General features: G+C 34.5%; 1 protein-coding gene across 4 annotated transcripts; it reads left to right on the plus strand.

Annotated features, from left to right (window-relative positions):
- Nucleotides 1-4,759: 4,759 nt before the first annotated feature.
- Nucleotides 4,760-12,958, plus strand: LOC105158366 (PX domain-containing protein EREL2). 4 transcript variants are annotated; one of them, XM_011075107.3, is made up of 10 exons: nucleotides 4,762-5,167; nucleotides 7,178-7,288; nucleotides 7,763-7,861; nucleotides 8,050-8,136; nucleotides 9,448-9,556; nucleotides 9,700-10,460; nucleotides 11,019-11,183; nucleotides 11,257-11,499; nucleotides 11,843-12,105; nucleotides 12,605-12,742. In XM_011075107.3, the coding sequence occupies exons 1-9, from the start codon at nucleotides 4,913-4,915 to the stop codon at nucleotides 12,065-12,067; spliced, it is 2,055 nt and encodes a 684-aa protein (XP_011073409.1). In that variant the 5' UTR covers nucleotides 4,762-4,912; the 3' UTR covers nucleotides 12,068-12,105; nucleotides 12,605-12,742. The 4 variants fall into 4 exon arrangements, with proteins under 4 accessions (XP_011073410.1, XP_011073409.1, XP_011073408.1 ...); XM_011075106.3 differs by having other exon boundaries at nucleotides 4,774-5,167; nucleotides 11,899-12,105; nucleotides 12,605-12,958; XM_020692337.2 differs by having other exon boundaries at nucleotides 4,976-5,167; nucleotides 7,771-7,861; nucleotides 11,899-12,105; nucleotides 12,605-12,958.
- Nucleotides 12,959-13,307: the final 349 nt, after the last annotated feature.

Below are 13,307 nucleotides of genomic sequence, written 5' to 3' on the forward strand. Positions count from 1 at the left end.
TTTTGTATGTATTAGAGGTAGAACGTGAAGGGGTAACCCTACCTTCCTCCCCCACCCCTACCCCCTCTGCTAAAGCTGCATGTCTCAAACAGATTGTTTGCTGAATTATATAGAGTGGTCCAGCTCCCTCCATTTCCATTTTCAATCCCGCATACCATCTCTACCTATATCATAAAAGCCTTTTCTTTTTTTAATTATTATTATTATAAATAATTATATTTAATTTATACCTCATAATTTATAATCTGTTTACACAAATTATTCATATATTTTGGATAATTATACATACATCCACAAAAAAGTAGATAATATTTCCTCATTTTTTTGAAAATTACACATACAACTATAAAAGATATCAATATTATTACACAAACTCTTTATTTTCTGACTGTCAAGATGAATTCTGTAGTTATACGAAAAACAAAGGTGACTTGCGTAAGCAAATTATATATTAATATGGGTATAAATATTCTTATTACTACTAATTTCCCCCATCCAAAAATTTATAATAATAATCATCCAATTCTTGGCATATGTTCTCATCTCTTTCTGGCATTTTTTGTTTTATAAATACCACTACCAATCCTCCTCTTGTTTCCCCATGATATATTCCACTCCTCTCATTCTCAATTCACACACACTACACACACTGCAGCCGCTTTCTCGAAATTAATTAATTTAATTTAATTAATATTTTCTTTTCAAGAATCCATCATCATCATCACGTTCTCTATATATCTGTGAGACAATAAGGGTTTTTGTTTTGGTTTTTTCACTTTTTTTTTATTGTTTCTGGGGTGCTGCTGTGTGGTTATAAACAATCAATCCCACACACACAACACACACTGGAGTGTATATTGATGAGAATGTATATATATATGTGTGTGTGTGTGTGTGTACACACATTAATTAATCCCTGTCATGCTTTTCCACAGCTTTCTTGAACTTCTTATGAGGTAATATTTCCAGGATGAATTTTGCACTCGGAAGTTCAAGAAAGCTGTGGGAAGACATGGCAGTGTCTGGATTTTTCAGGGTTTTCTTTTTCTTGAAATTTGTTACTGTTTTTCAGGGATTAATGCAGCTCAAAAATGGTGTAAATTGGATCTTGATCTGGTCGCCATGGAAATTGGAATGAAGAGCAGGAATTAATCTTAATTCTTCATGCCCTAGCTACCATGTCTATGAATATTGTGGTAATTGATTGAGTTTCTTTCTAATTATAATATATATATATATATATATATATATATATATATAGCATGATTTTAATTAACTAATCCCATTATTTGCTCTTAGATTTTCCATCACCTAATTTTTACAGCAATTAATGAAGAGTAGATCATCACTGAATTAATTTTAACCTAATATATGATCGTGTTTATTATTTAGATATGATCATTAGTATTCATAAAATGGTTTAATAATTCTTTGAATGGATTTATCTCCACATATATAACCTGTAATATTATAATGGGGCAGTGTATATATACATTAATTAATTTTCTGATTAATTTTATTGCTTTCCTATTTCCTTTTCGCAATTTTGTAATTAATTAAGATACTGCTGGTTAATAATTATTACTTGAATTTTTCTCTCAATATAGTTTGAAAAATCACACGATTTAAAACTTTAAGCATTTATTCATTAGAAACAATATTCTATATATATATATATGTGTGTGTGTGTTTTAAACAATCAATTATGAAATTAATACCTCTATTATATATAAGGATTAATTACTCATGGTTTTTTGCTTGAAATTTAAAATATATATACGTTATTATTGTGTTATTGTAAAATTATATAAAATCTAATTGAAAGAACCCAGCTCCGAATTAAATCCATATATATTAATGGTTAATGCTAATTTAATTGAAAAATGGTAATTATGTATATATAATTATAATATATATGTAACGCTTAAGTAAAATATCAGTAATTAAAAAGCACATTATAATTAATTTGCAGAAATACATTATAATATCTGCTCAAAGATGTAATAATTATATGAGAAAAAATTTTAAACTATATATTCCATATTAAAAAAATAATGCATGTATATATATAATCAAAATTTGATCAAAGATATTAATCACACACACATATATAGATATATGAAAAAAAAATAAATAAAAATGATATTTAAGTTTTACAGCGAAGTAGGAGGGTAGGGGAAGAGTAATTACTAATTACTGCATGCATGAAAAATGAATATTGTACTGTGCAAGTGGAAAAGCAGCAGCAGCAGTGGGTGAAGAATGTCATTTCACCTCTTTTGGTTTCTTTCTCAAATATAGCTTCAGATGTTTTTTACTACACATCACAATATCATATCATATCATATATATATATATATATACCTCTCTCTCTCTCTCTCTCTCTCTCTCTCTCTCTCTCTCTCTCGTACTAACAGAAACCTACGTATATAGCTACCTTAATCATTTCTGTATCCTATACTATATATATATGTCTGCATACGTACTCTACATGCATTTCTGTGAAAACCATAATGTCTGCATATACATACATATATATATATATGTACAGATACATTGCATGCTTCCATTGTCAAACTTCTTGTCCTAATTTTCCAACAATTCTCATGGTTCAATTTTGTGGGTTTTTTTCTTTATTTATGAAGAAAAGAAGGGCTATATATATATATGCGCTTCAATTTCTTAAAAGAAATAAAAAAAATTGATAGAATTTAATTTCGTATGTTGGTTTATATTAAAATCAAAAAATTCTAACTTAGATTGGGTACGGCTGGATTTCAATTATATGGCAAGTGTCATATATTTGTTGTGTAATTGATATACAGTTCCAAAAGAGTAATAAATATATATCATGCATATTTATTATATAATGGATTTAATTCGAACGAATATAGTTTGAGTAAAATTGTTTCTATTAAACCAGTTGAAATTGGATGGCAAATATTATCATTACATGCAATCAGGTGAAGTTGATCTACGTACGATTTGTGGGGTGGGGGTGGCCTTGGGTAGGTTGTCAGCATCATGCATTGATGTCAGGTATTGCAAGATCAGGCTTTTGTTATTTGGTATAGCGTTGTGGAGTGGTAAAAAGGGCAAAAAGAGGACTGAAAAAGAAACAAAGGATTTGAGATGAAAATTTATGACCTGGTGACTTTCCCTAAAACTCTTCCCTTGATACAATTTTTTTTCTTTTTTTTGACAAAATTCTAATTTAGATTGGATTTGATAGAACTTGAGTGCAATATACTTGTTGTGTGAGTGGTGTATAGTTTGCGAAAAATGACAATTACATGGCAAGTATATCGTATGTGCTCTGTGATTGTTTGGTTCGACCCAATTTGATTTGGATAATAATTTTTTATTTTTTTTTGTTTGATTTCGAGTTTCATATACGTGGGTAAATTTTTATTTCATTAACAATGGTTTCTACATTTATAAAATATTTTAAAAGCTTAAAAATATTGAATCTTATTTAAAAATAAGTCCTTAAAGAATTCTGGATGAATAAAATATCATGATTTATAAGATATTAGAGTGTTTGATGTAATAAGTCCTTTATATTTTAATAATGACTGAAAAAATCACCAAACTATTATAATTTAAAATGATCATATAAATAGATACTTTTACATTGGAGGTAAAAGCTAAAAATGAAATGCTAAAAAAATTGTGAGAGTGCTTTTGTCCATTGAGCTTAAAATATCTTATAAAAAAAGATGGGTTGAATATATATATATATATATATATTTTATTTTCGCACTTTGTTGGTGATGGAGAAGAAACAAATTCCAGTATAAAGGGAAAGATCGTTCCAACAAGGGAGGGTAGATACCGCCTTAAAAGAAAAATCCTAAATCAAACTTACCAAACTATTATAATTGGACAGATTACGAAAATACCCTTTGTAAACAAACCTTAGCCATATAAAAAGGGTAGATAAAAGATGAAATGATACTTTGCCTTCACTTACCCTAAATTGCATAATTTTGCAATAGTATAAATACCCACTTTCATTTGAGGAGGGGGGATTTTCTTTTGGGAGAAGAATTTTAGTATGAAGGGTGTTTAATCGCACATCTGTAATACAAATGTAGTCGATCCCGCTTTTTAACGACATCAGGTGGTAATTATGTTAGAAACTCAAAATCTCTTATTAAAGATTTTGCGTCCGAACTTTGGGTTTGTATGTGAGTTGAAATGAGTGCATGTGTAAAAAAAATAAATATGATATTATTGAGCATATATATCAATAAACCATTTAAATGAGAGTTATCTTTGGGTGATTATGTCGTAAAACTTTGTCGTTAAAATTGTTGAAGACAATTTACAAAATTGCGCATATATTTGCGGATGCAATCGAAAAGTTGTATATGTTAAAAGTGGCAAAACCTGCCCCTTGTGGAATGAGTAAATAAGCGTTGTTGTGATTGAAAAAGGGGCATTTAAGTCAATATAAGTCCAGAAAAAGTGAGAAAAAATAACAAAAAAAAATGCATTGTCGCAGAGGACATGCATGCAACCAACCTTCCGTTAGGGGATTGCATATTTTTAAAATATAAAAAAAATTTGAACTAATTTCATATAACATAGGCGGTTTTATGTAATTTATCCTTTTCATACATCCATAATGGACACGAGTGTCCCCAACTCTAAGGAGAGAAGCAATGAAATATCAACTAATTGAGGGCAAGTTTTGCAATTTTTTAGAGTAGTGGGACATTAATGCTACGTATACAAAATATAGGGAGTATACTGCTATTTACCCTAAAGCTGTTTATTGTTGCTACATTTATCTTATCAGACAAGCTGACAAAGTATCCGTGGAATTTCCGCTTACACCTCGATAAGCGTCAATATAGAGAATCACGCAAAATATTCTCACAAACAATTCATCAAACACTTGGCGGCAATGAATTTGTACGGGCTCGATTACTCACTTTTCGACCTGGGCTTTGCTGATCCCACTCTCGTTGAATCCCTTTCGGGCTCTAATCCGATGATAATCGACAGAAGGAACAGAGAAAGGGAGGAAGAGAATTTGCTCAAGCTTTCAAATTCAATATTGAGAAATATCAAGAGAAATAGCAGTCCGCCGAGGCGTCGGCATGATGGCACTTCACCGCTGCCTCTTGGCATGGATTGGAGCCCTGCTCCTCTTAACTGGGTATATTTGATTTTTTCGGGGTTTGGAATTTTAGTAGGAAATTCATTTTATTGATTGAGATGGGTTCATGTTTCGTAGTTTAGTAAGTATTGTGGGTTCATGTTGTTGTGTTGACTTGAACATCTTGATTGCACGTCGCAAAATGCTGCTTGATGGATCTTAGGTGTGGGCTAAACCATGTGATGTACGATGGATTTGTTAAGATTATATTTTGGTTGGGTTGTTTTAGAGTTGGTTGGCTAAAGAAATTTAAGCCCAAGATTATTGCTTATGGGTTGTTAACAGTTGCTAGTGGATGTGATTTAGAATCATGAGTAAGATTCTAAGCTTTTTAATGCTCATCTACATTTGAATGAGAACATTCAAGCATGGATAGGGAAGTAATGCTTGATTATCAGCTCTAGTAAATTAGCTGCTTCTTTGATAACTTAGTAGCTTTTAAACGATTTATTTTGCGATCAATATGATCTGTTTATTCCAGGATATTCTTACCACTCTCCATGTGTTTGACAAATTTCAAACTCTTCAAAACCAAGAATGTTTCCGAACTACCAAGATAGCCTCTACTATACCAGAAACCATAGAATTATCCTTGTACCATCCTCTTCTCTCCAAATATAACCTTTCATATCAACCAACATTAATCTCCTTTCTGCATCCTTGGGCTAGCTCCCATAAACCTTTGATGCTCTATGCAGCCACCACCTACAGCTTACTTCACCATTCCACCACCCTTAATCACATTTCAGCTGTTTACCCTGCCTTACCGAAAACCCATTGCCTGTAAATCCTTTCCGCCACGCCAAACACCCTTATTCACAAATGGGGACACTCATTATGCCCATCAAAGAATTGTTCCACCTCCAATGCATCCTGCTATCAACCACTAACAACCCCTTAACATCTCCAATACATCTGACATCCCCAATTTGAAATCTAGATGCATACCCTCAGAAGACAACAGTCTTTATACATACTGATATATTTCAAATTCACTGTTCATTTGTTCAACCGTAAGTTATCAAGGCATCCAGGCACTTCATGTCGATTCTTCTTCAGTTGCATTTCACTGATATGATTTTGTGATGCACTAATTCACTTTTATAATGCCAAAAGGTATTATACTTAATTTGAGCTTAGTGAAACCCTTAGTCATATTACCATTTCATTCCACAACAAGTTTCATAGCTACCTCCCAAAACAGTAAAGGGGGTCCCCTTCATTCCAAGGTGTACTAAAACGTGGGATGTTTCTTTTTGTTTTGAACTGCATCTCATCTGATTCCCTTTATGTTCTTTGGACTCTATTGCATGGGTTATTTACAACCTAGGGACTATCAAAAGTAACCTATGGTATTGCCTTATTTGAAATATCAAATCCATATTCATGATTCACATCACTAAGTTTAACCAAGGATACATTTGTATATTTTCCTGGTTATAATTGGAGTCAGATCGTTTGTTATTTTTCGTCCATGAGCCAAACAATAGACAGCAGTGGACTAGTTATATGCACCGTTTCTGGCAAAAAAAGGAACATAATTAACCCTTGTCTGCAAAATATTACCACCAGTCTATCTATCAGAGAATAAACAAAGGAAGAATGGTAAAACATATGAAAAGATTTTCTCTTTTTCTCTCTTTGATTTAGCAGAAAGAAATATTTATAGCCATGCATCTGTGTATCAATTTAGTTACAGTTATACTGGAGTAATTAACTTAATGTGATGACAAGGTTGATCGTACACAATTTGTAATGAGTGTTATGACTTTTGAGAAACTAAATCGAAAAGCCGAATTACCCAAGTTAAGGATTACTGCTGCTTTACCACAATCATGAATTGATTCATATTATGATCAACTTTTACTGGAAAAACCATTTGACTTTGTTGAAATTTTCTTGCTGCAATTTTTGTGCCCATTATCCTTTTAGTATTGGTAGATAGAAGTTAGAAATATGGCTTAGCATGCCCAGCATTGTGTACTTAAGAGTCTCCTGTTTTCAATGTAGGATGGGCCAGAAACCGTCTGGCCTCATGATTTCCACACAGGATGGAGTTACTGTGTCACAGTTCCTTCTTGGAGTATCTTATCTGAATCAGAAGGTTCAGAGCCTGTCGTGGTATAGAGTTTATTGTTTTATTCAGTTTACTGTGTTTGTTGCTTCCTTTTAAGCATAAAGATATTGATTAGGTGTTTGGTAATATCTACTGGTGTTTCATGCATATCCTGTTGCCGAGCCTCCTCCCTTCATTATAATATATGCAGCCCTATATGGTCCAAAACACTTGAAAGGTGTTTGAACAAGTTTCTTATTTTTTTCACCTTATCATCGTACCTCATCTATCTCTCTTGTCCTTAATCATTTATCCTTTTGTGTACTTAATCTCATGCCTCCTTTGCCGCCTCCACCCCACCCCAAAAAAAAAGGACCCTAGGACGAGGGGAGTGGGGGTCGGGGGAATAGGATGTCGTTTGGATGGGGAAATAACGTTGCAGGCTAAAACTTACCAGACAACTTTTCTGCTTCATCCGCACGATCATGGATGTATTAGAAGCTGGAAACTGTACCTGTTTTAACCTTCATACATGACAGTTTTACAGGGTTCACGTCGGTTTGCAGTCACCAGAAGGGGTTACAACCACACGAGGAGTTTTAAGAAGATTTAATGATTTCTTAAAGCTGTCATCCGATGTGAGTTAGCAATGTTGAATTAACCAGTATCTTGTAATTAGACTACAGAGTTCGTCTTATCTTTGATAATTGGGATCATGTTCATTTGAGTCCATTTGCATATAGCTGACTTAATGCTTGACGAAGCTTTGCTTTATAATGTTTTAATGAGAATTGCATGAACTGTAACATTATATTGTCTTTTGCAGCTAAAACGGTCCTTTCGCAAGAAAAAGTTGCCCCGGGCTCCTCCAAAGGGGCTTTTGAGAATGAAAAGCAGAACACTTTTGGAGGAAGTTAGTAACTTTATCCTTTTGGTCCCTGCTACTTATTTGCAGTTTATGGCTATATCTTAAACCTAGAAACATTTTCTTATACCCTCTACTTTACGGTGAAAAGCTTCAAGTAGTGCTGACGGTTGGATACTTGACCTAGAAAGCTATGCTGAGTGTCTTCGCATGTAGGATACATTCTTGTAATCCTTTTTACAGGGTAAATCAATCAAGTGAACTTCGAGCGGCACAGAATAGTCACATGATTGTGCTGCTTGTTTTATCCTGTTCTCCCCAATAGTTATGGTATGCAAAATCACGTCTTCTGCATATTCTTATTGGAAAATCCACTTAGTACCAAACATAGCATGATATTTAGTCCATTATACGATTGTTGGCTAACATATAGTGTATGAGGGAGATAAATGCTTCTTGAAGTGCAATTTATCATGACTTATGCACCATCAACTTTTCTTTTGATTTTCTTTAAGTATTTCTCAGAATTCTCTTTACCTCCTTTGCCTGAAGATCCTGGTCATTGTTACAGTGTTAGGTAATAAGCTTGTGAGAGAGATTACTGCAAGAGGACTCACATTACATATAAAGCTTACAATGCGATCTATCATGGGAATTGAAGGCATAGTACATAGCAACATAGAAATAGATAAAATTGCTCCACAACCTATTCATCATCTTTCAGTGCATCAGTGGCCTTTATGGGGTAGATATCGGCCAAAAGAATTTGACTTGTCATCAATTTTTATTACTTCTTTATCTTTTTTCTTCCCTTTTCTATTTATGAAGGCAATTTTGTTAAAAGCATTGAGTAAGAAATTGAGATAACATTACTGACCATTTTGGCTCTTACCATTATCTTCGACAGTTCGACCAGCTGCTTCTATCATGCATATTTTGTTCTCCATCTATACTTATTATTCATCATAGTTTCTGGTATAGCCCTTAGTCTGTAAAGCTTAAATCTTAACATGTTCAGCTTCATCAAATTTGGGCATATGCTAGTATGATAAATGAACTCGCAAGTTACATGCAAGCACTCAATTTGAAAAATGGTGCTTGTTGGACTATGGAAGTCAATTCTCTGGGAAGATTACATTAGAATATGGATTCCTTGTTCTAATCAGCGTTGTTATTCAGCATTCAGTATTGAGTTATCGTACATGCTGGATAACTATTATGTCTTGTTTTTCTTAATTGATGCTGGACAACGCACCTGTTAGTTTGTTGACTTATTTTTTAAAATGGCAGAAGTCCTTATCTATGTTTATCAGTTTGATTTATTCCAATACTGTCCTAACTTAGCAAGATTCATCACAGCGCCGGCGTTCTTTGGAGGATTGGATGGCAAATGTACTTTCTGATATTGATTTCTCAAGAAGTGCTCCTGTAGCATGCTTTCTTGAATTAGAAGCCGCTGTCAGATCATGTATGTATCTCCTTGCTGCATCATATACATTTCTTTGTATATCAATTTATTCTTCAAGTAATATTCGTATATATCTATGTTCTGGTGACCTGCATCTTGTTGAAAACTTAAAATTCTCATGCTGTTATTTACTTGTGTTTCAGCATTCCTTGAGTCAATGCCGAATGTAAATTTGAGTTGCAATAGTGGCAGTTTGGCAGATCCATTTTCAAGCCACTCTGATGTTTCTGTGCCTGCTGGCACTTCAGCATTAGCATCAAATTATGATAATGATTCTACTGATAGGACATCCGAGATTGGCTCAGCACTGTGTGTGGAGGAACGATACTCTGAATTTGGCAATGGAAACCCAATCTCTGACAATAATATATCCAGTCTGACTGAAGCTACTGCAAATGAAGCCATGTGCGAAAATAATAATGCTAGTCTCTCAAAAGATTTCAGTGAAGGGAAGAAGGAAAAATATTTGCAGATGTTTCATGATGAAAGGAGTAACTTGGATAAGATTCACATAGATGCTTCTGATAATTTGCCCCACCATAATATTATTGAAAATTTCCCTGGCCTGAAAAACTCTCCAATGGTTGGTCATGCTAAAGGTTTGCTGAGAGAGAGCCCTCTGGAAGACACAAGTTGTACACCAAATCAAATTTCAAATTTGTGGGAGGACCAAGACAATGATACTTCATCTAAGTATTCTGAAAGTGGTAAAGCTTCTGAAGCCCTACACATGCTTGCCAGCTCAGATTTGTCACATGATACACTTTTGGTTCTGCCAATGGACGAGCAGCGGAAAGTTCTCACTACCATGCAACAAAGATTAGGCACATCAAAAACTGATACAGAAGATCTTATAGCAAGACTACATCAGGAGCTTGCTCTAAGACAGTATCTTACCACGAAGGTATATTCTGTATTTCCTTCCACATTACTTTTTCACCATGGAGTTTTAGGTGAAGTACATCTGCACAACTCGTTTTCTCTACATAATTGGAGGTGTAAAACTGCTGTTCACATCACATGCTTAATATAATTGAACTGTTATATCTATTAAAACACTTCATTTCCTTGTGCTTTTTTGCTTACATCTGTTTGATCTCTCCGTTAGGCCTGGACTAGACTGAGATATTTGCATTTCTGGTTTTTGTAAAACAATGTGCAACTCACAACTTCCCTTACCGACACACCTAATGCTTCAATCATTGCGCATGCTAGTGTATATCACTGTTATAATCTAATGCATGACATTAATTAAATATCAGGATTTAAGTTTGCATAACTTCCTGAAAGAAAGACGGAACTTGAAAAAAATGAAAAAGGAGAATGTTTTTGTGGTGAATGAAGTATGTTATACCTGCTCATATCTCCATGTTCCATCACCTGTAACCAACAGAAACAGTATCATATTACATCACAGCATGATTATACTGCAGATAAATTATAGTTAGTTTTTTCTTTACAGGTCAAAGATTTGGAGACTGAACTTGAATTTACGAAGAAAAGTAACAAAGTAAATCTGGAGCAGGCACTTTCTATAGAAAGGGAAAGGTGCAGTCAGATGCAGTGGGATGTGGAGGAACTCAGAAGAAAGTATATGGAGCTGGAGTTCAGGTTGAAAGCAGAACTGGTATAAATTTATCCTCTTGTGAACTTTGCTTCAGTTTTCTTACTGTAAGTTAATAATATTTGACAATAATCAGGATGAAAAAGCTCATGCTGAGTCAACAGAAACTTCAATCATCAAAGACAATGAAGAATTGCTGGAAGAGTTGGATTGTGCTAGAGAGCAGCTTAAGAATTTGCAGATACGTCGTGGAGAGGTAGACTTGAAATCAGAATCAGATGTTGCACTTCTGGTAAGAGAGGTGAAATCACTTCGAAATTCTCAATCACAACTGCGGCAGGAGCTTGACAGAGTGGCAAAAGAGAGGACAGAATTTATGGTAATTCTTTACTTATATCTACTACAGTTCTCAAATTTATGCGCATAAATATGTGGCAATGTTTTTGTGCCACACGTGGTAATGTTGATAAAATTCTAAACTTGTGCTGAACCAAGTAACAGCCTCAGATAATAAAATTTGTTTCTGTCGGAAGAATTGGGAAAATTGAGTGTCTCAAGACATTTAAACCTGTCGCAATCTCGCACCTCCAATTTTTCACTTGTTCTGAGTTACTAGAGTTGCCCTTCCACATTCGGAACCACACGTGCTTTGTTATCTGCAATCTGAAATATTTGTTAATAAGTTTATTTGCCCTTTGCTTCTTTGACTTTGAGCTTGTTAGTGCTTTAGATATCCACGGCACAGAACAATAGATTATGCTTTTGACATTCTACACAGACAAGACTACAAGAGGAAAGGACAAAAAGGGAATTTATTGATGCTGTCAATGCAAAGCTGCTACATGAATGTCAAATTCTTCGTAGTCAGCTTGCAGAATCCTGTATTAATTTTCTGGTTGAGCAAGAAAAGCAAAAGATGGATCCATCTGGTGCTGTTGATATGTTGACCACTTTGGAAAACCGTATTAGTCTTCTTCTGACACAGGTACTTCTCTTGACCAACTGCAGTTTGTTCCTGTTAACTAACTTGTTCCCTATGTGAGAAATGAACTACTAGTTATAAGATTCCAATATAAATGCAACTTAGGTGAGGCCCGTGATAACGCCCCTGAGCTTGAACGACAGGTTTCAATTCCTCATAAAGGCTTCAAAAGTTAAATTTGGCTGACCAGTGGGCTTGAGCAAATCTCATATATCACTCTCTGAACTTCCATGTTTCCATTTTCTCATAAAATTAGCATACTCCGCATTCTGCTGCTTTTTCACCATGGCAATTTTAAAGTTACAGCACATTGAGCACACAAGTATAACATTATGCATTTTGTAATTACTACTCACTTTTCCAAATAAGTAAATGCTGAAAAGAGTTGACTGGCATTCGCTCACCCTGCATTAGCTGCAGATGAGGTCTTTCCGTTTTCTAGACGGATGGAATAGATTGCATTTTGATCTTATTTTTATTAATAATTCATGGCACTGAACAGGCGCACCTCCTTGCACAAGACATTGCAACTCCTGTCACGAGTTCAAGTGCTGAAAATGGTGACATGATGACAACAGACTATGAATTGCGGAAGATGCTAATAGATGTTCTCATTGACAATGTCATTTTGAGGAAGCAGGCAAATTTGGTTTCCCAGTGTGCTTTGAATATGGTTGATGCATCTGCTGACAACTCTGAACCAGTCAAAGACGATGCCTCAACGAAACTGTAGTCAGCAAGTTCGTGATGTAATTAACAGTACGCTTTTTTTTTTGTATAGTTTGTAACTAACTGGATGCCGTCATTTCAAATAATAGCTGAAACAACGGCAGGATGATATGCCTGGCTTTTTCAACCGCTTGAAATTACATTCGATGTGAAGCTAACTGCATCTCCTGACAACTCTGTTCTGCGACCAACCGCATGCCGACATTTGTTCACCGCTTGAAATTACATTCGATGAATGCCAAATCTGAACCATTTTCGGCCGAAGCTGATAAAAAGGAATCTTCTTTAGGATAAATTAGCATAAAAGTTGACGGCCAAGAGAAAGTGGCAAAACTCACTAAAACAGATGCATTTATAGTCGGACTGAGAGCTAACCTACTGAAATCATGTTCCATCAAACATTACTCAAAGAAACAAAATGAAGTTTCCATCAGACAATATATGCCACTCATATTCAAGGAAACAAGGACTGGGCT

This window comes from Sesamum indicum, linkage group LG3, assembly GCF_026168435.1.
Source record: "Sesamum indicum cultivar Baizhima isolate 11 linkage group LG3, ASM2616843v1, whole genome shotgun sequence".
NCBI lineage: Eukaryota > Viridiplantae > Streptophyta > Magnoliopsida > Lamiales > Pedaliaceae > Sesamum > Sesamum indicum.